The sequence below is a fragment of the Tetranychus urticae genome, chromosome 1 (assembly GCF_039701765.1).
Source record: "Tetranychus urticae isolate SD_2017Ah chromosome 1, NJAU_TeUrti_SD_1.0, whole genome shotgun sequence".
Classification (NCBI taxonomy): Eukaryota; Metazoa; Arthropoda; class Arachnida; order Trombidiformes; family Tetranychidae; genus Tetranychus; species Tetranychus urticae.
The window spans coordinates 4,741,481-4,765,020 of NC_142958.1; the positions used below are offsets into that span (position 1 = coordinate 4,741,481).

General features: G+C 32.0%; 5 protein-coding genes and 1 long non-coding RNA gene across 7 annotated transcripts in view; 3 read left to right on the top strand and 3 right to left on the bottom strand.

The window, feature by feature from the left end:
* Positions 1 to 194: 194 nt before the first annotated feature.
* On the top strand, positions 195 to 4,541 carry msl-2 (male-specific lethal 2). The gene has a single exon (XM_015933661.3). It carries the CDS (start codon positions 1,513 to 1,515, stop codon positions 2,971 to 2,973), a length of 1,461 nt encoding a protein of 486 aa, XP_015789147.2. The 5' UTR covers positions 195 to 1,512; the 3' UTR covers positions 2,974 to 4,541.
* On the bottom strand, positions 3,202 to 4,483 carry LOC107366097 (succinate dehydrogenase [ubiquinone] iron-sulfur subunit, mitochondrial). Its single transcript, XM_015933669.3, has one exon. It carries the CDS (start codon positions 4,481 to 4,483, stop codon positions 3,584 to 3,586), a length of 900 nt encoding a protein of 299 aa, XP_015789155.1. The 3' UTR covers positions 3,202 to 3,583.
* A 167-nt stretch (positions 4,542 to 4,708) lies between the features above and the next one.
* csw (protein tyrosine phosphatase non-receptor type corkscrew) lies at positions 4,709 to 10,991 on the top strand. The gene is made up of 8 exons (XM_015934691.3): positions 4,709 to 5,002; positions 5,114 to 5,699; positions 5,777 to 5,873; positions 5,978 to 6,054; positions 6,123 to 6,272; positions 6,690 to 6,973; positions 7,556 to 7,775; positions 8,122 to 10,991. Exons 1-8 carry the CDS (start codon positions 4,779 to 4,781, stop codon positions 8,200 to 8,202), a joined length of 1,719 nt encoding a protein of 572 aa, XP_015790177.1. The 5' UTR covers positions 4,709 to 4,778; the 3' UTR covers positions 8,203 to 10,991.
* Positions 8,408 to 11,733, bottom strand: LOC107367036 (guanine nucleotide-binding protein subunit beta-2). Its single transcript, XM_015934707.3, has 9 exons — positions 11,531 to 11,733; positions 11,232 to 11,294; positions 11,018 to 11,163; positions 10,643 to 10,706; positions 10,261 to 10,499; positions 9,714 to 9,843; positions 9,430 to 9,501; positions 8,997 to 9,213; positions 8,408 to 8,862 (listed from the first exon to the last, which is right to left on the bottom strand). The coding sequence occupies exons 1-9, from the start codon at positions 11,537 to 11,539 to the stop codon at positions 8,756 to 8,758; spliced, it is 1,047 nt and encodes a 348-aa protein (XP_015790193.2). The 5' UTR covers positions 11,540 to 11,733; the 3' UTR covers positions 8,408 to 8,755.
* A 540-nt stretch (positions 11,734 to 12,273) lies between these two features.
* Positions 12,274 to 23,540, bottom strand: part of LOC107367864 (paired box protein Pax-6) — a 30,849-nt gene continuing 19,582 nt past the window's right edge. Inside the window, exons 3-6 of one of the 2 annotated variants that reach the window (XM_015935627.3) lie at positions 18,346 to 18,516; positions 18,048 to 18,221; positions 17,469 to 17,758; positions 12,274 to 13,245 (exon numbers count right to left, since the gene is read on the bottom strand). In XM_015935627.3, coding sequence (XP_015791113.2) covers positions 12,802 to 13,245; positions 17,469 to 17,758; positions 18,048 to 18,221; positions 18,346 to 18,516 — 1,079 coding nt within the window. In that variant the 3' untranslated portion in view covers positions 12,274 to 12,801. Of the gene's footprint in view, positions 13,246 to 17,468; positions 17,759 to 18,047; positions 18,225 to 18,345; positions 18,517 to 23,540 lie in introns of both variants that reach the window. The other variant, XM_015935619.3, reaches the window with a different exon arrangement.
* Positions 13,488 to 19,431, top strand: LOC107367881 (uncharacterized). Its single transcript, XR_016200999.1, has 9 exons — positions 13,488 to 13,795; positions 13,990 to 14,718; positions 15,268 to 15,480; positions 15,581 to 16,362; positions 16,647 to 16,788; positions 17,135 to 17,218; positions 17,293 to 17,370; positions 17,431 to 17,790; positions 18,063 to 19,431. It is a non-coding gene; the product is annotated as an uncharacterized LOC107367881 (long non-coding RNA).

Below are 23,540 nucleotides of genomic sequence, written 5' to 3' on the forward strand. Positions count from 1 at the left end.
AAGATAGAAAGGGAGAGAGAGAGCGAATTGGCTAAAGAGGGGAAAGAAGAAAAATCTGTTAAGAAAATGTTTTAAGCAAAAAAAGTCTCAACTGTCAAAAGTTGAAAATGTAAAGAAGAGAGCTGAGAAGATAAGATAATGAAGAAACCAATGAGAGAAACGCAATTTTGAATTGTCCAATATTTTTTTCTGTTCTTTCATTTTTTTTTGCTTATTCTCATTGTTTTGTTTGATCATTACTGTGGTTTGTTTTCATTTTTTTGTTCACTTTACCTTCAATTAATAACCGATTCTTATCCTTCATTTTCTTGTTAATACCTTCACACTTATCATCTGTAAATAATCATCTTCAGGACAATTTAATAGCTGTTAACCTTTTTTCACTCACTCTCGACGTTTCCTTCATCAACAACTTTTTTTTACTGGCCATTCTGGTAAATTAAACGCTCTCCATTGTGCCACCCAACAAAAGTCTCATAGTGGACAACACTCCATGAATAACTTGGGGTTGTAGAAACATGAATTTCTCTCATGGAAAGTTTATTCCTAAAAGAGATGAGTTTTACAAAGAAAAGGATCAATTTGGTAGTTTCAATTTCCCATTTGTCATTCAGGTAAAAGTGGATTTGCATGTTGATGGATTAATGACTTCCATTGCTTCGATGAGATACAACCTGGCTCCGAGTTGACATTCACCGCATTAATCATTATTGGTGTCACAGTTTAACTGGTACAGGTCAATCCGCTTACATGATATCACAAATGTTCCAATGTGCAACCAATTGTATTTCATGTTTTCATGTAAAAAATAAGTCAATTGTTGTTTATTGGTTGAAACTGATTGAGGCAATTTTGTTACACTTTGATTGCAACATGGAATTGCGTTCAGTGATTGAAAATGATAGTTGATTTATTGTCCACGAAAATTATTTCAAGGCTTAGTTTTTCAATTAGATCAATATTCTAGATTTTAGATACATTTTTCGCTCTGAGAAATTAATGAATTATTGTTAGATGTTACAATATCAAACATTTTTGAACAATATTTTTCACTTTCTCGTTCAATTTTATATCGATAGATGACACCACATTCAAGGCAAAATGCTTTGATAATTCAAGGCATTTGTTTTCAAACAAAGAAAAAAAATAAGTAAATAATAATCAAATATTTTGACAGATTTATTTTAATTTGTAATAATTTAAAATGTTTGTTACAAATTGTTAACGGTCTGTCCAAAAGTTTAAATTATTCTAGTGATAGTGAACTAGTCATTGTTTCCTGTTATTTTCTTATCTATGTATATTGTGCTTTCAAGGAAATTTCTGTTAAAAGGTAATCCAACTACACTACATGAAATGTTATAACTTAAGAAATTATCTCATGGATACGCTGTCACGCTGATTCTAACAATACTTTGGTTTGTTATTGTGATTTCAAAAATTTCATTCGACTCAGGATCTTGATCTATTTTTTCTACCAATAGTTGACTTTGTTGCTATTTTCCTGTCACAATGAACGCATTGAGTTTGTATGTGACAACAACTCGCATGTTATTCCAAGCTGACATTGATGATAGTGGTGCTTGGAATGATATTAATCGTTTAATGTCTTATCTAAGACAATCATTGACCTGTTGTGTATGTGGTAATTTACTTTATATACCAATGTCATCTACTGTTTCATCATGTCAACATCATGTCTGTAAATCTTGTGTTGGTGGTAAAATGAGATTAAAACCATCATGTTCTTGGTGTAAAGATCATTCAAAATTTATTGAAAATATTCAACTTAGAATACTTCTTCAATGTTACAAGCAGTTAGCTTCGTTTATTTTATCTTCATCAATGGTTGACAATTGGGGTTATCTTGTTTGCGAAACAAACCAAGCATCTTATTCATCTTTACCAAATAATTTTAATGGTCCAACAACATTTCGACAGCTTTTGGAGGAAGGATCAAATTTTCATGATAAATATACATTTTCAGAACCTCCACCATTAAGAAGTTTCAGTCGTCAGACTTATGGTAACAATCATCACAACTATAATCTCCAAAATCCTTTGCATCAACAGTTAAATAATAATCATAGTAATCAAAGCAATTTAAACTCGCAACAACTCTCGCAAAACAGTATCAATTCATCTTCACCACAAACTTATTCACTCAATGACGGCGATTCGAAAAGTAATACTAATGTTAAAAATTCCATCAGCGAAAGTAGCAGTAATGTGAACAATACCGGCAGAATTAACAGTATTACAAATATTGGTAATAGTATAAACATTGTTGGAAGTATCGTTCCATCTATTACCCTCAGAGAAACAATGAATGGTGAAAACACTAAAACTGGTATATTACTTAAAGCGAATCCAACGCAAGCAATTACATTCAATAGGAATATAATTAAAGCAGACCAAACACAATTTAATAAAATATTAACAGGATCTTTGATAAACTCGTCAAATAATCATTCGCCAGTTAATCGTAAAGTACGCAGAGGCTGTCGATGTGGCTTAGCTACACCAAATCCCGGTAAATTAACCTGTTGTGGTCAAAGATGTCCTTGTTATGTTGAAAGTAAGGCTTGTAATCAGTGTAAATGTCGTGGTTGTCGTAATCCAAATAAAGTCTCCAATTTAACAACAACCAATATAATTTCATCAGGATCATCATCATCATCAACAACAACAACCACCACAGCAACATCAACATCTATGTCAGTTTCAACTTCTACAACTCCTTCAACAGCGTCATACTCATTAACCTCGAAACCGTCTGAAACATCTTCGATAATATCGATTCCTGCAGGGATTGCATCTAATCTATTTCAAATTCCCATTGTTAATAATGAAAGTATAGTTAAAGATATTTGTAATAATCAAGTTTTATTGACGACCAACCTTGAAGCTGAAAGTCTGATCGAGAGTGTAAAAAACTCTAAGGACCTCACGTTTGAATCACAGATTATATGAATCTATTAAATATATCTAAATATTATTAGATACAAATATTTCATCAGATACTCTTTATGTATAGTATATTGACAAAATCATGACACAATTATCTAACAAATCCAAAGTTCACAACTTTACTAACCCTGAAAATCCAATTCACAAATCAAGTTCAACTTTTATTGTATTTTTATTTATCTCATCAAAAGTCTCGTTTTTTGAGCCCCAATAAATTCGCTTTATTCAAAGTAAAGATAAAAATTTATTTAATTTTATTACATGCTTTGTTAACATTATTTACCTAAAGATAATTTGCACTCAAGTAAATCTCAACAAGTTGACAATTGACATTCAATGAAAGTCTAGCCGCAGTCTGATATTGAAGCAATGATTATTTGATGAGTAGATCAAGACAACTCTGACATAGATTAATAATAATTGTTACTACTTATTGCGTCAAATTATCCATCTAAACTTATTTGAGTTGATCGAATTATAATAATTTGATGCATATTGATGGTCGTTTAGATCAAAAACAATCAAACAAGCGGATAAGACATTAAAACATGCGAATATCAATTGGTAAGTCAAATTGTTGAACCAGTTACTTGGGGGCTTTATTACAGCAGAATTAGACTTGTCCAGATATCTGAGGCTCACTCTTCTTAGACCAGCCTGCGAGAAGCTTCTTCAATTCACCGATTGCTCGACCAGGATTCAAGTTCTTAGGACAGGTCCTGGAACAATTCATGATTGTATGGCATCGATAAAGTGAGAAGGGATCCCTCAATTGATCCAGTCTTTTTTCAGTTGATTCATCTCTCGAATCAATTACCCATCGGTATGCTTGCATGAGTACAGCAGGTCCCAAGTATCGGTCACTATTCCACCAATAGCTTGGACAAGATGTTGAACAACAAGCGCATAATATACATTCATATAGACCATCAAGTTTCTTACGATCATCAACACTTTGAAGATTTTGTTTCTTACCAAAACCAGTTTCATCTTTCTTTTGTAGCCAAGGCTGAATCGATCGATATTGCTCGTAGAAATGGTTCATATCAGGAACCAAGTCCTTAACCACATACATATGAGGTAATGGATAGATCTTCATCGGTTTTTCGACACTAGTGTCAATTCTGCTGATACAGGCAAGAGTATTACCACCTCCAATATTCATAGCACAAGAACCACATATACCTTCCCTGCAAGATCGTCTGAAAGTCAAAGTAGGATCCAATTCATTTTTGATTTTAATCAAAGCATCAAGCACCATAGGACCGCATGTATTTAGATCAACCTCATATGTCTGCATGTAGGGTTTAACTTCAGGTGTTTCAGGATTCCATCGATAGACCATGAACTTTTTAATCCGCTTTTCAGGTACCTCAGAAGTAGCAGCAGCAGCTGCAGCAGCGGCAGCCTGATTGTTTGATGTACTGGTAATTCTTACCGAAGGTAAATGGCTGGTTGAAGCCAAGGAAAGCAACTTACCATTCTTGGTAAACAAGTTAATGACCGAATTCATCTTAAAACCAATAAACACAATAAATAAATAGATGTAAATATATTAGTAAACAATCAAATGACGATCTAAAATTTAACCAGTTCAAAATAATGATGACATTTATGGATTTCAGTCTTGAAGTAATGCCATCTAGTTTGACATTCAAATACTAAAAACTTGCGAGTCGTAGTAACCATTAGTTACAAAACCAGCTTTACTTTTCACTGCAAATTTTCAGTCTTCAGTCAGTAATCGTTGAGTCGAGTTTCCTCTTTTTCATTTATTTTGGTACCTTTTGTTTTTACTTTTGTGGCCAATGGAAAAATTAATTAGTGTGCATAGTTTCCAGCCTAATCTCCAACCTTTAGAGACTGATCTATGGAGATCTTCGGTCTCTGGTAACAAGAGAATCGGGCGTTGGTTCCATCCAAACATCACCGGCCCTGAAGCTGAAAAGATGCTGATGGAGAGAGGATCGGACGGTAGCTTCTTGGTACGTCCAAGTAAATCAAATCCTGGTGATTTCACTTTATCTGTCAGGTACTTTGGCTATCATCTGTTGATTTGATTAAGCTTCCATCCTTATTTAGACCTTGTTTTTAATTTTACCTTTACATTTATCTGTTTGGTGTAATCATTTAATTTCAACAGAAGAAATGGTCAAGTCACTCATATTAAGATTCAAAACACTGGTGATTATTATGATTTATATGGAGGTGAAAAATTTGCAACATTGGCTGAATTGGTAGTTTTTTATATTGAAAATCAAGGGCAATTAAAAGAAAAAAATGGCTCAAATATTGAACTCAAATATCCTCTCAACTCATCAGATCCAACTAGTGAAAGATGGTTTCATGGTGCATTATCAGGCAAGGAAGCTGAAAAACTTCTACTTGACAAAGGAAAAAACGGAAGCTTTCTCGTCAGAGAAAGTATGAGCAAACCTGGTGATTATGTTTTATCGGTCAGAACAGATGACAAAGTTACTCATGTTATTATTAGATTCCAAGATAATAAATACGACGTTGGTGGAGGTGAACAGTTTGATAGTTTATCTGAATTAATAGAATATTATAAAAAGAATCCAATGGTTGAAACTTCTGGAACTGTTGTACATTTAAAGCAACCATTCAATGCAACGAAAATAACTGCTTCAACCATCGAAAGTCGTGTCAAAGTGCTTTCTAAAGAAAATGCTCAAAATAACGGGAAAGCAGGTTTTTGGGAAGAATTTGAGGTAAGTCAATGATCTAAATTACTTTATGTATTTTACTTGTAACTTTCATTGTTTTGACATTTTGCTTCTTATTACAGTATCTTCAACAACAAGAGTGTAAACATCTTTATTCTAGGAAAGAAGGCCAAAGACCAGAGAATAGAGCTAAAAATCGTTATAAAAATATTTTGCCTTGTAAGTTGCGAACTAAATCTATCTAACGATTACATTAATGAATTTTTTCTCACGCATTGATTCACTATTATCTAATACGATAAATTTACATATCTTTTTTAAAGTTGATTATACTCGTGTTATTTTACGTGATGGAGATGCTTCAATTGGATCTGATTATATTAACGCAAATACCATCAAGGTATTGAAATTAACTATTTATGCTCATTTAGCGGAGTTAGCTCATTATTTTTTATTTCTTGTTTTTAGCCCGAAGATGATAACACAGGAACTCCTTCAAAGACTTATATTGCAACACAAGGGCCTTTATCTAATTCAGTAGACGATTTTTGGCGAATGTTGTGGCAAGAAAGCTCGAGAGTTATTGTAATGACCACAAAAGAAGTTGAAAGATCAAAGGTAAATTGATACAAATCTCTCTTTAAAACTGTGCAATGTAAATTTGTGTTTCATTTATTTGTTCATCATTTTGTTTTTCCAACTTGAAACTTCACTCCTTATGGGCATATGCATATTCTAATCAGATAAACAACCTCTTTAGTTTGAAACCCTGTAAAAAAGTTGTGTATCAGCATTTTCCTGCATTTTTATGGTACAGTAGAGTTTTCGGTTTCTTTTCAATCTTACTTCACTTTTCCTTGATGATTTATGATCATTGACTTTTCTCGAATATATTTGCTATTTCCAGTTCCATATTTTACTTTAAAGCTTTCTTTCCCAGTACACAACCAATTTATTTATCACTCTTACTTTGCCTTGTTACTGTAAAAAAAATTTCTCTTCTCTCATTTTTCATTACTTTTCTTATCTTTTCAGAATAAATGTGCCCGTTATTGGCCTCATGAAGGTCAAAGTAAAGATTATGGTAAAATTAAAGTTAAATGTTTATCTGAAAAACCGCCAAAAGATTATATTTTAAGAGAATTAGAAGTTAGTAAAGAAGGCGAACCTGAAACTCGCATCGTTTACCAATATCAATTTACTGCATGGCCCGATCATGGTGTACCTACTTATCCAGGGTGTGTGCTCAATTTCCTCCATGAAGTCAATGTGAGACAAGAATCAATCGAAGGCTCTGGTCCAATAATTGTGCATTGCAGGTAAATTAGTTCAACCCTGACCATGTAACCTTAAACTTATTTGACAGCTTACTGAAAAAGTCAAAAGTAAACTCATATATCGTCAATAATTTAATTACTCAGTTGCTTGAATTTTCACTCGATGCAAATACTCGAATTATTTTTAGCCTTTTGAGAAATTATACAAATCTTGATTTGAAAGATCTGCCCGAGGCCAGTAATCAAGGATTAATTGATTACAGTTGTAAACCTTTTTATGATTATTGAGATGTTATGCTCTTTGTTTTAATGCTTTGCTTCTTAACATCATAATTCTGAATTATGACTAACCTATTCAAACCTAATTATCTATTAATTTTAACAACTACTTACCTTCAACACTTAATCATATTAAATCAGTACTAATTAATTAGTAATTTGATGATACCTAAAAGCTGTTATCCTTGTTAACTCTATCTAAAGATCGTTTAAATTTCTTTGCAAATCGAGACTTGGATAAGTTTAAAGCTCAAATTAGCATTTATTTATATTCCTTTTACCCATTTTTGTACATTAACCTTGAATTGATTTTTACCTCTTTTGTTTTTTCTCATCAAATTTTAGTGCTGGAATCGGAAGAACAGGAACTTTCATTGTTATCGATATGATTATCGATCAAATCAAAAGACAGGGTTTGGATTGTGAAATTGATATTCCAAGGACAATTCAGATGGTTCGATCACAAAGATCTGGACTGGTGCAAACTGAAGCTCAATATCAATTTGTTTATTTGGCTGTTGAACATTACATTGAAACTTTACAGCAGCGTTTATTGGCCAAACAGGTACAAGGAACAAGCATATGATTCCGAAAGCTCACTTTTTTTGTCTTTCCTTTCTTGTTCTCTATTTTTTGTCTTCCGTTCCAATTGCCAACACATAATATTTCAAATTGTCCAATGTTGAGTTTATCCCCGTGATTTGCCTTATGATTTGCTTAATAGTCACCCGTTTCACTTTTATAACCATTCATTGTTCATTTGTCTTAATTAGCTAAATCATTTCTTGCATGCATTTTAATATTTATCTCCATTTGTTTTATCCTGCAAACATTTCTTTTAATTCATAAAAAAGTCTTCATTTCTAATTTTCTATTTTGTTATTTCTCTGTTATTTATTTCATGTAAACAGCGAAGTCTCATCGCTGGAAGAGAGTATACCAACATAAAGTACGCAAGTGGAGACCTTTCGTCTGCAATGAACTCCAAGTGAAGGATAATTTTAACTATTTGGGTCAACCATGATTAAATTAACAGAATCCATTCCCTTCCTTTTTTACTTATCTCTCGTTTCTTCGATTCACACTCTCAACTTCTCAACTTTTCTACTCAATCGTTGATCATTTACTACATTTTTATGTTTTACATGATGAAAAAACCGTCAGATTATCCAAAAGTCATAATCTTTTATTGGAAAAAAACCATTTCACAAAGGCATGAACGCCTATGAGGATTGTGAGGAAAAGATATTCATCATTCATTCATTTTCTCACAGTGATTGGCTCTTATAGCACTAACTTTCAAGCAACAAATCTAAATTTTATTTTTTGTTGGCCACTTGTTCATGCATTTTATTCAATTACACAAATCTTGCTACCATTGGACGGAGTTTGATAAGAGATTTATAATTTTCGTTCGCAGTCAAAATTGTTTAAATGAGAAGCAATTATTGTCACAACTGCCTCTCGATTCAATCAGGGCAAACAAAAATCTAAGCATTTAATTAACTGGTTCATCTTTAAAGTGGAAAGAAATAGAAGCCATCTTCAAACCCAGACTTTTATGGATGTGTCCCATGAACCAGAAGCCAATGCCATTCCATCTGGGGTCAAAGATATTGTTGATACTCTAGATTCATGACCTGTTAGATTTCCTGAAATGAGCAACAAAAACAAATGTTTGTTTCAAATTTTTGTACAAAGGTGTTAGCGAATCTCCAATATCCATTATAAACTCTTCTAGCGATGATTCCATTACCAGTGAGATTCTTCGTAATTTTCAACATACCTGCATATTTTGATTTAAGGATATCCCACATGTGAATCGTTGTATCATCTGATCCTGCCAACATAATTCGTCCTGATAAAGATAAAACACAAGAAGTGAAGCCACTTCGAGAATTAGGAGAACGATAAGCTGATATCTCCTGATCACTGCGAATATCAAAAAGCCTGCAAGTTTTATCCTCTGATCCAGTGCTGAATACATTATTGCTTCGATGAAACTATATTCCAGCCATTTATTAATTTAAAAGGAAAAACAAAGATCGTATGTTGTCCCGTTAAACAGTCATGGAAGTGTTGAAAAAGAAAAATGTTATACCACAAAAAAAAAGAGGAAACGTTATTTGCTGTTAAAATGTTACTGTTATATCGAAAATGTCCTCAAGACTTAGACTAGATATTGTGTATCGTTAAATAATCATGTTAAAAGGTCTTACATTGACCGATGTGACATCAGCTTCATGGCCAAAAAAAGTTTGCACTGACTTATCGGTCCTCAAGTCCCAAAGCTGCAATGGATACAAGTAATTCGACCATAGACAAAGTCATTAAAAATATATATAATTATATATTCCTTTTTTTATACAATGTATAATGTATATACAAACACACGTATTACTTGATTAATTAATGTTAGTTCAATGTTCTATTTTTTTTATTTCCTTCTCTCTCTTTCTCTTTTTGTTAAAGACGACTCTGTATGGGTCGAAAAAGTACAAACCTTAGCTGTTTTATCCACAGACCCGGTAACCAAGTTTGACGAATCATACGAAATCGCACAAGAAATGACATCTCCAGTGTGACCTCTGAACTCTTTAACTTTGGCTCCAGACTCGACATCCCAAAGGACACTTTAAAAGCAAAAGGAGAAGTAAATGAAACAAAGCAAATACTAATTGGTAAAGAAAACAAGATAACTGGTCAACAATCTGCTCAAGAGCCGTAAGAATATCAAATTTACCGAAAACCATAAGTCTTGATTATTGGCGATGGTACCAATCACCAGTAATGAAAACTCGTCATCATCACCATCAACTTAAACATCATCTTCATCATCATTCTGACACAATTCATTTCACTTTGAAAAGAACAAAATAAATCAATTCGCCTTAATTGGCTAATCCTGTTGCTTTTTTACATTACAATTACAATAACAATTATTTCCATTAATATAAACTGCTACAATAATTGATTTTGATAAAAGACTGACAAGTTATTCTATTCTCTTTTTCCTGATTGTTTGGATTATTGGACGAGAGTAAACTTACACTTTTTTGTCGGCCGATCCTGTTATTATTTTTGTATCATCAAGGAATCGACAGCAAGAAAGAAAGCCATCGAAACCAGCCAACTCTCGAACCAATTTGGCTCCAACATTGTCACAATCGCGCTTATTGAGATCATAAAGTGAACACATATTATCCATACCACCACAGGCAACCATATTACCTGTCGATGAGTAGGCACAAGTCATGGTCCAACTTGATCGAAGAGAAATAATTTTCACCTTAATCAATTGAACAGTAATTGAATATTTTATTAAACATTCAATGTTGATTTTAACGCTGTTTCAAGAATAACAAGGATAACTCACGGGAAAAATGAAACTACAATGATGGTACAAAGTAAATTGAAACTGTCTATTCTTACCTTGTTCCCTGTGATGGTGTCCCAAATTATGAGCTTACTTTCAAGTGCCGCCGAGACGAGATGCCTGATTGGAATAAAAGGAATAAGCAATATTTAAGGAACTTGTGTTTCCCAAAACATTTAGACATTGTACAGACGCAAAAACTGATGATATTAGTACAACGAGAGCCATGAACACTCTTGTGTATTAAATCAAAACAACGATGTAATTATATTTAAATTGTCAAGATAATAAGTCACTAAACTCTAAGTATCTGTTGAATTACGGATAAAACATTACCTGTAAATGTTCATGTGGAATACAAAATTTTCCCCATCAAAATAAATGGAAATCAATTTTCTTTACTAATTTTATTATGAAAATATTCAACTCACCGACTATCTCCAGCGTAATGGACAGCATTGACCTTTTGTAAATGACCTTTGAGAGCCCGACGAAGACCAAGTTTGACCGAAACTACTGGCGGCATATCGCCACAAATTTCCTCCAATTTTTTATCTTGAACAGTTTTTTGTTTTGCCTTTCAGTTATTCATCATAGATATCCAGGTTAGAGTATTAATCCATGGTAAAGTTAAAAGATACTTACCCTCAAATCAGTCATGATTTGTTGCAATTCATTTTCAAGATCTAAAATATCTCGAGGTTTATTCTGATTAGATGAATTTAAAGAAGTAAAGGTTGAAAATTAGCAAAAGATTGACAAAATGGTAAACAAACATGAATTAAAGGGTGTTGCGTTTAATAAGGTGCAATTATCAGTACCAAAAATGAAGATAAAAGATTAGAAATGTAAGATGTCTTGATCTTTACCTTTGTCCATCTTCTTATCTACATTTGGCTAACTGATAATTGCACCTTATTAAACGCAACACCCTTTATAATCACCTTGACCATTATTTTAGTTTGAAGATCAAGATTGAAGTTGATTTCACTGTAATAAACGTTAGAATTTATTTAATTGATAATTTATTTAGGAATCACATTTGAATGACAATCTATCTGCTTAGATGGTACAATTGTTGTATCTCAAGATGATAGTTTGAGAGTAAAATTGAAAATAGCAAATTGAAAGTCTCACTGAAATGGCTTCATTTCACGAGATATAACAATTGTTTAACAAGAATCATCATGACTGTGTAAACCTTAATCCGAACAAATTGAAACCTTATTGTGCTTCATGTACTTGATACCAGTAAAACCATTAAATCATTTATCCATTAATATTTTTAACTAGTAATACAGTTCTAGGTTTCATTGTCTGTTGGTGGCTGAAACACGCAATTTACTTGAATGAATTAATGTTACGATTTAATCATTTTTGATAATATTTATTTTGACGACTTTTCAAGTTAGCTACAATTTTCGTGTTTCCATGCTTTTAATGGTTGTCGCGATTAAACATAGATTCTGATTGTTTTTTTTTTGTAATATTTGGTTGGTTCAACACTGTTTTTTAATTTATTGTTATATTTGAAGGGATTGTATTGATTAAAGGGACTTATTTAATACTGTGATTGATTATTTATCAGTATGTTTTTGGTTGCTTCTAGCAAAAGTAAATGATTACAGTGATAAGTTGTTGACAAAAGTGGTGAAAAATGTGAATAATGTGATGTTACAAATTGTGATTTAACATTTAAATTAATTGTTGATATAGAGAGGATACAAAGGGATAGTTTTTAAGGTTGTTGAACAAATTTGTGAGCTTTTTTTGATGAAACAAATCACAATTAACTGACATTTTAGATGAAGATAAATAGAGAGTTTTGTTTGTTAAATTACTAGTTCAAGTTTTCCACTTCATTGTCCGTATTGATATTGATTGAGACTGTTGTCGATTGTTAAGTAAGCATTGTTTTTTTGGATGAATTCAAGATCTACAATTTTTTGTGTGCTTCCTCAAATCAGGTGCATTAATCCGAATTTGGGACGATGGTGAAAGGTTGATGATGAAGATGACAATTTGAATGATTGGAATGATGGTTATGGTAAAAGTGAGGTTACTTAAGGTTGATTAAAATGATAAATAGGAATTTAAATGATAAGTTTAAATCAATTTTCGCTCAACAAAAATGATTTTCTATTGTTAGCGGTTTCTGAACAGATAAATAATAGTTCTAATCTAATCTCGTTAAGTTTCCTGGTGAAATTAATGGTCATTTGGAGCTGACCTTTTTGAAAGCTGAATCAACGCTACCTATGATAAGACTAGTGGGCGCTATTAAAACCTTTGATGGAGGTGGTTGAGGTGAGGGTGAATGTGATGAAGATGATGATGGACTGTTGGTATTTCGAGTTCCCGATAGAAGATCAGTACCTGGACCTGTCGGTGGTGATGGTGATAAAGGTTTATGTTCAGGAGATTTGGATAAAGATGATGCTCGGTGGGCTCGAGTTGGCGTTACACTTCCATTACTGTGCGGTGGCTCGGAGGAAACATTGGTATCAAAAGAGTCCCTTGAAACATCTCGAGAGATCATATCAATTCCAGGCGAGTCTCCAGAATCTCTTGATTCAGCTAAAGATGAATAACGTGAATTGTTTGAGCGTGACATGCGTTGATGTCGACGATTCTTTGCACGACGATTGCTAAACCAAACCTGAAAAAACAAAACAAAGAAAAATTAGTAAACAATTCAATTCATAGATTACCAAAAAAATCCAACCAAATTAATCTTAAAAATGAAAACTTGAAATGATCGATCATAAGATGATCATCAGATATCAACAAAACTCTTAGCGCCATCTCTTTGTATTAAATTTTATTCAAACTCTTAAATCAAATGACCAGAGAAAGAGAAGTGTTTCACTTTCTTTTAATTAATCTTCTTTTACGTAAGATGGCAACAGTTAAGGGTCATTAGATTTCAACTCTTTCATCAACTGTTATTGTTTTGTTGTCGTATTTTGTTGAGGAAATATTAACAATTATCAATTTTAAATTGTTAACTTTTGAATTGCTCTATTTATATTCACATTTTGATATGTTCACGAATAGATGTTTCATTAAATGTGTACAAATTTGTCTGCAATTGATTTATTGATTGTTAGCCAGTTTATAATATAAGTAACCTATCATCAAACCAGGTATCCACCAAGTAACTCATAAAGAGGCTGAACAAATAATCAGATTGTGATTAAATTAAAAAGGTAAACCTTTTCCTTTTATTAAATCGCTGAGTTGTTTCTTTCTTCCCTTTCCTCACCCTATTAATCTACTAACTGAGCAAAGATAAACATTCTTTCGCAAACTTCCCATGTTCGATTGATTTTGTAACCACTGTCACACTATTAATAACTAATCGTTTTCAATCTAAACTTGTTTCGCTTTTTTTCAACTATAGATTGATTTGATGGTTTCCAAATTTCATTGTGGCAGATTGAATTGAACCAATTTTGTCATTATTAGGAAAAAAGGGTTAATAAGCATACTCATCAATATTGGCTTACTGTTGACTCAACAACTCTGCAATCTGGTAATTTACATCAATTGACAATGAATTGGATAAAAGAGGTTGTTGCTTTAAACAAGCCTATTGTCATTAAAATTGGGTTTCAATGATTGAACGATACTCAAGGAATCAAAGAGGATAAAACCATTTCATCCATTCATAACCAGTCTGTAGGTTTTGTTAAATATGCTGATGATGATAATAATAGCTGAAATTATCAAAAGATTATTGGACCTAAATGTTATTTGATGGGGAAAAATCAAGCAAAAGGGACACTATTGAGTTCATCTATTTTATTATTTTATTGGACAATCGTGAAGCATAAAGAAATATTAACTGATTAGATCCAATTAATTGTACCTGTTGATAACTACTGTATTCATATATCAGAGCAATTTGAGATAAATGTAAAGCTTGGTGGATCGTTGGAAAAAGTATTAGAGCCGAAAGGAGAGAAAGATGATGATGGAGACCAACAATAATCATGGATATAAATATAGGCAGACGATAAAATTGACTTCTTACCGAGTAACTGAAGTGGCTAATGACTTGAAGAATCACTTTAAACAAGATAAATTCAATTTCATCAAAGTCAATGAAAGAAAAGTAATCAAGATGATGGTAGGCATGCTTTTATTCATTTAAATAAGAATAGTATTTCAGAAAAGAATGAAAAACCATGTTGCTGTTAATGATGATGATGCTGATGAACAAGTGATGATGTCTATAAGAAAGATCCGGAATCGGAAATCTAGACATTGTAATGAAATTGTTATTATATTTATAATCACCCATCGTCTTTATGAAGCACCCAATCGTGACCATAAAAAGGTAACTTCGATTTACCCTGGACGCGATTCAGATGATAAAAGTTATAAATATATAAAAGACAGTCATCACCATCACTATCGCCATCATCATCATCATTATTATTATTACTGTGTGTTGATGATTATTATTACTTTTATCATTATTACCATTTAGATTTAAACTTTCTTTTTCCACTGTTTCAAATATTTCATTGGTAATGGTTTTTCTGTGAACAAGTATTATATTTAGCCGCTAATCATCATTTAGCTAAATTCAGATTGATAACTATTATTACCAATCAATGTATTTCACTAACTTTATTATTTCTTCTCTTATTTCTTTCTCTCCCCCCATCTTCAGGTTACCTGATCAATGAGCCCTGTCATTAACTAAATATCTTATAATCTGGTCTCCATCTTGTTTGTAAAAAGGCAACTCAAGTGATTTGCTAGTTACATTATAGTTACAATATCGTGATAACTATTGTAAAATGTATTTCGATTAAATGGAATTGAAACAAGTTGCAATGTTAAAGGCGCGTTAACCAATCACTTTACCTGTATACTGCTTAAGGTATTTGGACTCATCATTTTTTCATGGTCAACGCTTGCTACAATAGCCATTTGTATTCAATAGTAACCCTTCTTTTTTTTCTTGCCTCTATACTTTATAGGTATTGGTATTTCAATTTGATTCATTAATTTTTACAAATTGATAATTGACTGAATGAACTCAATCACTTTGCCTCCCCATTGACGGATTATTATTTAACTACATGTTTTTAAAGAAAGTAATGAATGATACACATGAATGTTCCATCTCCTGAACCTAATATGGCCACAAAACCAGTTATATTTTCATCATCTTATTAATAATTAAGTACCATGACGATCATCATACATCTTTTAGACTACACAATTACGAGTTACCAAATCTTGTTTGGAATAATGGAAAAGTTGAAGTAAAAAAACTCTTTAAGGTCAAGACTACTTGATGATGAGAAAACATAGGACGCCAACAGCTACAGTGATGACCACAAGAAATGGTGGCGTTGATTATTATTTGATATAACAATTCAAACTTGAAATGATAGTTGAAAAACAAAACACCCTGAAAGCTGAGGATACATAAAGAGCAATTGTTAACAACAGTGAGAAACAAAAAAGCAAAGTCAAAATGAATATGAAAAGAAGACAAGGAGAGTAACCATATTTGAATTGTCAGACGATCTTTTACAATCTTGACAGTTTAAACACCTTTCTCAATACCTGATATAAGCCTATGTGACAACAAAAAACGCAATATGGACACGATTCCAGTGCCTATGAACTCTGAAAGCTTGGTATTGGTGAAGCGAGATGCAGCTAAATAGGCTTATGATTAAACGCTATCATAACCATCAAGTTTTTATAACAAAGTGTTGATGGATATTGCTGTTAATGTTAATTCTCCATGGTAACATTTGTTTCTCTCCTTCTCTTGTTAACAACAAAATTACCAGATTTTAATTTAACCATTTGATTAGCTCTAACTGTGTTTTACATTATTTTTAGGCCCTTTTATCATATATTTTTCAATCACACTCAGTGTAAGTTTCTGCTTGATCAGGATTCAGGCGTAGGCCCTTTTAAATTGAGCTGTAAATGCCCATCAAATACCTTGTTAACTTATTGATTTGTAAAATCAATTTCCCATCCGATTTTACTTATTCATTGCCCTTTTCTTTTTCTCTTTCACAGAACTAACCAGATGAAATCAATGGATTGAATGAATTACATTTTTCCTAAAAAAATAGTTGCTACAACTAAAGGCCAACTGTGGAGAGGATATGAAATTTTGAAGCTTCAACAGAAAAAAAGAAACGTCAATTGAATGTGATAGGTAAAGTTACGTAGTGATGTTTCTTTACATTCCTATCTTCACTCTTTCGTCGAGATGATTCAAAATTTTGGTCATTTCTTCACCTTTGACTGTTAAAGGCCAATTTGAAGAGAATAAGCAATTCCAACAATCAGATGGACCATTCGAAATCTTTTCTTGCTTTCTTTAAAAGAAACTATTTCGGTGGCCAAACGATATGTTTCAAGCTTCATTTATTTATAATTTTATCATGTTCCTGAAAACATGATCGTTCAACCAAAGCATATTAATATATCTTCCGGGAAGTTTACCTTTATAACATTTTTTCTCTTCTTTTCATTTAATCTTGTTTTGATCTTTTTTTCAGTATGAAGATGCTTTCTTACAAATCACTCCGTCAATCAATTTGTAAAGTGTGTTTTTCCCTCACAATTCAAGCTGATTATTTCAGGCAAGTCAGTTTTTGGTTAACTACTGATGCACAGCAAAAAAAACAATCTGATTGATTAACACTTTTTTTTCTAGATGAAAGAAGACTTAAAGCAAACATTGATGGCTACATTTTTTTGGATGATTGAACAATTAATCTTGACCAATGAATGAGTATAATGGATATCATTTAATGATCAACTCTAATCATTTTATGTTTTCATTTTTTACCAGTTGAGTTAAATTTAACTTGGTCAAGCTTCAATTCTTACCTGAACGCGAGCTTCAGAGAGGTTTGTTTGTTGGGCAAGTCTTTCACGAGTTGAAACACAAGGATATTGTGTTTTCTCAAATTCTTGTTCCAATATTTCTAGTTGATCTTGAGAAAAGGTGGTTCGATTTCGACGGAATTTGGCAGCAGAATCTGAGGCGGAACTGAAAGTTAAATGCTCGAAGCCGAGACTAGGTTGATTGGGATTGGTCATTGAACTAAGATTGGGTGATGAGCTTTCGCTGTTTATTCCGCTGCCACATTTATCCTCCTTATCTTCCTCTTTAATATCTGAACCGAGAAAATATGGAAAAATTTAAAAGGTAATTAATTAATTTATGCAGTCTAAATGACTTTTTCCAATGTTCCTCTAAACATTAATTGGTTGAATATTTACTATTTGATATGTCAATTATTGTGTGTATCTACCATTTTCAGTGAAATAGTAACTTTGTGTTTAATCAGGTGTCAATTAATAATGTATTGCAAGATAGTTGAGTAAATATTCAAGTCAAACAATGAATTACCCGAATAACCCATTACTGTAGTCGAGCACTAATTAACATTTTCAAATTTTTACCTTGTTCTCTTCCAGATTCACCGTCAACTTCCCTTATTTGAATTGATGGATGGATAAGATTTGAATTTGGTAAACCCATTGGCTGCCAAAAAGGTTGACCAGTTGGAGGTGTTGAGGCCATCATAGCAGCAGCGGCTGCTAATTGATACATAGTTGGATTTGATGGATTGACTCCTGCTTCAAAATGGTGAAATAATTAGAGAACAAAAAAAAGACGAAAAATTAAACAAAAATGCCAAAAAACATGGATTTGTTGAAGGAAAAGTAATCTTTAAATTTAAATATTCAAATTGTATACCTGGGTAATGAGGCACTGGAGGATGAGGTGTCATTGGATAATGAACTGCTGAAGTTGCCGCGTATAATTGATAGTTACGTGTAAACTCAGCCAAAGCTCGTTGAGAGGCTCGATTACGGAGGATTCGATTAATTGATGAGACTGATGGAGCTGTTCCTTGGCTACAAACACCTGATAAACATGGGAAAAAAGGACAACAATTAAAGACAAAAGAAACAAAAGGAACCATTTCCAGTTGACCCACAAAACATCAACAATTTTAGCTCTACAAGTGAAAGCCAATCAGTATTCAAGTCATTATTGAGAAGCATTCCTTTTCAATCCATTGAGCTTCCAATTGTTGCATAGAAGTGACGCTGAAGATGATTTGTTGAGTGATAGATTTAGTGAACTTAATTAAGAGAAAGAAGAAATAATTTTCCTCCTGATAATCAAGTGATTCATTAGTGGTGGTGATGATTAGAATCTGAATCTGTTAAATGTTTTAATGAATCTTTCAGGACATTTAAGGTAATGTTTTTTCAGAAGCACACAGTTAACAAATCATTTTCAGATGCAACTCGGTTTAAGCTTGATTATTTTGTTATCAGCGTAAAGGTCATAGACTGTCAGTTTGTTTGAGTATATAATTAATTGATTAGTTTGATGAATTTTAAAGATTAAATCAAATAAATTAAGTCACAAACAAGAAGAGTCAACATTTTCAAAGTAAAGATCAGATTAATTCGGCAAAAGACGAAAAAGAAGAAGCAAACCTGAATGCGGTTACAAATTTCTCAATCTACTTGTCATCTAATAGACTTGAATTGATTCTAATTGTTAGATAATAGTCTTGAATCTTGAACTATTCCTCAGGGTACATTTAACTAATCATCACCATCGTGACATTAATAAACAAGTAAAAAAAGCCAAATTAATTGAGCTGCAAAAGACAAAACAAAGGACAAATTGGATGGAAAAGTGAACAAGTTTACCAAAATTTACAATCTGATGAAAATGTTTTGACTAGTCTTATCAGTTTACCACAATAACTCATAATTGAAGTGAAAACCTAAAGTCAATTAAACTTGTCTCATTTAATAGCAATTATTTGATTAGTAAAATTTAATAAATCAAGACTTTGTGCGCCATTAAAATCAGTAGCTTGGACAGGCTTCATGTTAACACCACAAACCATTTTTTACAGAAAAAGTCAAATTCAATTGACAATGTTGAATGTTTCAGACAAAAGTTGATCTTAATTGTTGATCATAATTATCATGTTAATTATAATGGTTGGTAAACCTTGAAAGTTAAACAATTCAATGTTGATTCTCGTTAAAAGACGTTTCTGTAACATTAAACATTCAACTTGCAAGGTTGACATAAACAGTAAACAGAGAAACAAAGTTAAAAAGGAAATTGTAATCAATTTAAATTGTGAAAATTAGACTAAATTAATAGACAATTTCGCCTGATTGTCAAGCAAAGTTAATGAGTTTAAAATCAGTTCCTTTGAACAGTCAAAACCAGAAAAGCTCGACACTAATTGTTGAGGCTTTATTAACCAATTAACCTTTACAGGTTTGATTGATTATCAGGTTAACCGAGAGAAACAATTTGTCACTCAGTTAAAAGACAATCATTAATCAAGGCTTAAACCAGCCATTGATAGCTCACAATAATAATAATTATTGAAAGTAAATTCTGGAAGAAGAGGAAAAAAAAGGTTGAAAAATAACATTTGATTAATACTGTGAGTTGCATTTGATTTGATCAGCTTCAATTACACTTGTGTTGGGCATTTTTGATGGAAGTGATGGAAGACAAGTAAAGTTATGAAGATGATAAAAGATGAAATGTTTGTAAACATAAGGCTACCAAAAATTGTAATTGATATTGAATATCAGTGTTGACAGTTGATTGAAGTTGATGCCAATCAATACGTATGTTAATGATGATAATAATGTTTTTCATCTGTCAGGTTAACAAGTCAAGAAACGAAGTCAAATGATTGGTAAAGGAATCACAAGGAAAGAAATCAGTTTAAATTGTTCAATTTTTATGATTTAAATCATCTCTCACTTGGTGGGCCAAGTTTCTTTACCCATTTCTCTAGTCATTTATAATTTCCCTTTTCCTGTGAGGTCGTCAAGTAACCATGACAACGTTCCCAGTTTTACCAATATCAAAAGGTAAAGGTTGATATTACAGAAATAGAAAGAGCAAGAAAAAACAAAATTGCAATTCTAAACATTATTTGTTGCCAATTTTGTCCAATTTCAATTGTAAATGAAGAAACGAAAAACTTCTCAATATTTAATGTCTTTTTCATCTTGACATTGTTTAAACTATCAATTTAAACAACTTATTTCAATGTTTCAGATTAAGATTCAATCAACTGAAGTCAAAACTCAAGGCTATCTTACAAGGGAACTGCGTGAACTGTCGATCGCTCGATTTCATGAAAAGATCGTTTAGAGCATTATTTATGATGAAAAAGGGAAACACTGTTTTTCAGTCTAACTTTTATTTAGTCCAATGAAAGATCAAAGTTCGAAATTTTAGTATTATTAATATATCATGAATCCATCAGAAAGTAATCAGTTTTAAAATTGCCATTCATTATCTGGTTCAACCAATGTGACAATTTACTTCATTTAAACAGATTTTTTGGTTTTGCTCTTTTCACTTTTCTGTTTCAGCTGCATCTTCTGTAAAAATTCAGGTTCGATTCAAATTTCGACCAAATACAGGATTTAGTTGAAAATGTTCAGTTTGCCTGAAAGGTCTCGAGTTTATAAAATGCTCAGAACTACTGACCAATTGCACCAAAACTGCCAGCGAAATGCCATTTTGTTACAATGTAATTAGTTTGTTAATGGTTTTTAAGATACACTAACATCTTTAATTATAAAATTACAAGGAAAGCGCCCGAAAGATGAATTTAACTTTTGAATTTCAGAGCGTAAAGATAATTTTAGAGAAAAATTTCATTATTATTGTCATCTGAATCTCTTCAAATCTCCAATGAAACTAAATTAAAACCTTGAAAACAAAGTAAACTGTGAACATCATCAGGCATAACTCATAAAGCTATGGAAACAAATGTTAATACAAGAACAACCCATTGAAGGAGCAGTTGGAATCATTATTGATCAACTGGTCATTTGGACAAAAATCTGAATCAATTTACTGAATGTCTATTGACTAATCTGAATGTCACTATAAATAAATGTCAATATGTGATTTGGGTGATAAACAGCATTTTGATATTCACTTTTCATTTCCAGTTTAACCTTCTTGACTGTGTCTATTATTTTACCATAATTTTCACATTTAACATCATGAATCATAATCTTTCATATCATCATGTTTATCATGTTTCGCCAGTTTGCTAGCATCACTTGAAGCCAAAAGACTGAACCAATTATGACAACACAGAAAAAAGAGACGACAAAGTGTGCAATTGAACAACAACACCAAAAGCCTAATTACAAGTTCAATTAAGGTCAAATTATGGGCAATTATCTGTTAACGTGAGGCTTTGCTTTAAAGAGCAACTCTGATTATTATTCAGTTAAACCTGAGCTTTTCTGCATCGGCAACATTTTACAAGCAGTTAGCGACAAGATGGACGCAATTAAACCATATTTCAATGAAGGTTTACCCACAACTATAGCCAACAGTGAATCGCAAAAAAAAGTGGCAACAATTTTGTCGGAATCTTTAAATTCCCGGAAGTTTTCAAAGTCAAGTTCATTATCAAGTTTCATCTTCCATTGACCATTAACTCTTTGAAATGTTTAAAGTCATGATAATTGTTGATTCCTTTTATAATAATATACAAAAGTGTTTCAAATATGAACGCTAAAGGCTGAGGAAGACACTTTACTTGATGAAAAAAAGTGTCTAATGAAACCCTTTCTTTCATTAATATTGTGATTCTTCCATCAATCAATGTAAAGCTGTAATCTGGTAACAAATTGTGGGATTAAATTGATTGTATTTACTTTATAATTACAACTTGTATTTCATTTGGATGATGTTTAATAATGGATAGCCTTTAATTACAAATTTAGCCGCAAGTTAAATGATCAATGAACGCAAGAAGGGAAACAACTGAGAACCCAATTTAGCCAAAAATGTGATTCAATATTGAAATGATTAAATTTGCTATTTGAATAAAATTAAAGTTTTTGCTTCTCAACCAAAAAGAAAATTTAAATTTATTAAATCACATTTTTCACTCCCATATTTGTTCATTGTAACAACATTCAATTGTCAATTACAGATTATTGATTGAAGATGATTAAAGACGATTAACTTTGAAACCTAAATGTTTTCAATCGATGGTTAACCTTTCATTTGGATTTGCAGTGAATTTGATTACCTTTGGTTGGAAAACGCAATTATCCGCAAAATGGAAACCCAAATGATCGACTAAATTATTCCAATTACAGGTTGTCTCATTTAGCCAATTCAATTGGAATCACAGACCAAAAACTCTTTCAATTGTTAATTTCGCCCGCAAGGTTAAACAATTTAATGCCAATGGATATCGATTTATAATGACTAGTTTCAACTTTGATCAAAACTCAATGAAAACGAATCCAGAATTTTTCTCATTTCCACAAATTGAAACAAAAGTCAATTTGAAACCAATTTTACCATTTCAATCAACATTATTGACAAATGATTAAAACTAATTAACCAATTTGTGATGAAAAAGTGAAACTGAAAAATGACAAAAGGCAAACTTTTTCCAATATTTTTGTCATGAATTGAACAAAAGACTGACAAACTTCCTTGTTTTCATTATTGATTAATCATTAACAGAGAGAAAACTGAACAATTGAATTCAACAAAATGATCAACATTTCAATTTGCAAGAAGATTTTTTTTTCCATTTTTTGCTGCAAATCAAATTTTCATTATAATATTGCATTTAATAATATAACATTACACAAATGTTGCACCAGTAATGATTAGTCTGTAATTTCAGGGCACAAAATCCGTCTCAAGATTCAATTGGAAAGTAAAAAGAAGAGAGAGAAAAGGAAAAATCTATTTACTCTATTTAACCCCGGATACAGAATCTTATTCACCTTTTCATGTTTTTTCAAAGGTTGACTTATTAAAATAGATTGAAATAAAACACCAAAGTTATCATCATTCTATTCATTTTTATCACCCATCTTCATCTTCATCTCCAT

Excerpts from the sequence above, each read along its gene's own strand:
- msl-2 (XM_015933661.3), top strand. The coding sequence starts at position 1,513 with ATGAACGCATTGAGTTTGTATGTGACAACAACTCGCATGTTATTCCAA.
- LOC107366097 (XM_015933669.3), bottom strand. The coding sequence starts at position 4,483 with ATGAATTCGGTCATTAACTTGTTTACCAAGAATGGTAAGTTGCTTTCC.
- csw (XM_015934691.3), top strand. The coding sequence starts at position 4,779 with ATGGAAAAATTAATTAGTGTGCATAGTTTCCAGCCTAATCTCCAACCT. Across the intron at positions 5,874-5,977 it reads TTATAAAAATATTTTGCCTT|TTGATTATACTCGTGTTATT; the intron begins GTAAGTTGCGAA and ends TCTTTTTTAAAG. Across the intron at positions 6,974-7,555 it reads CCAATAATTGTGCATTGCAG|TGCTGGAATCGGAAGAACAG; the intron begins GTAAATTAGTTC and ends ATCAAATTTTAG.
- LOC107367036 (XM_015934707.3), bottom strand. Across the intron at positions 11,164-11,231 it reads AAATCATGACTGATTTGAGG|GCAAAACAAAAAACTGTTCA; the intron begins GTAAGTATCTTT and ends AATAACTGAAAG. Across the intron at positions 9,502-9,713 it reads CTGTGGATAAAACAGCTAAG|CTTTGGGACTTGAGGACCGA; the intron begins GTTTGTACTTTT and ends TATCCATTGCAG.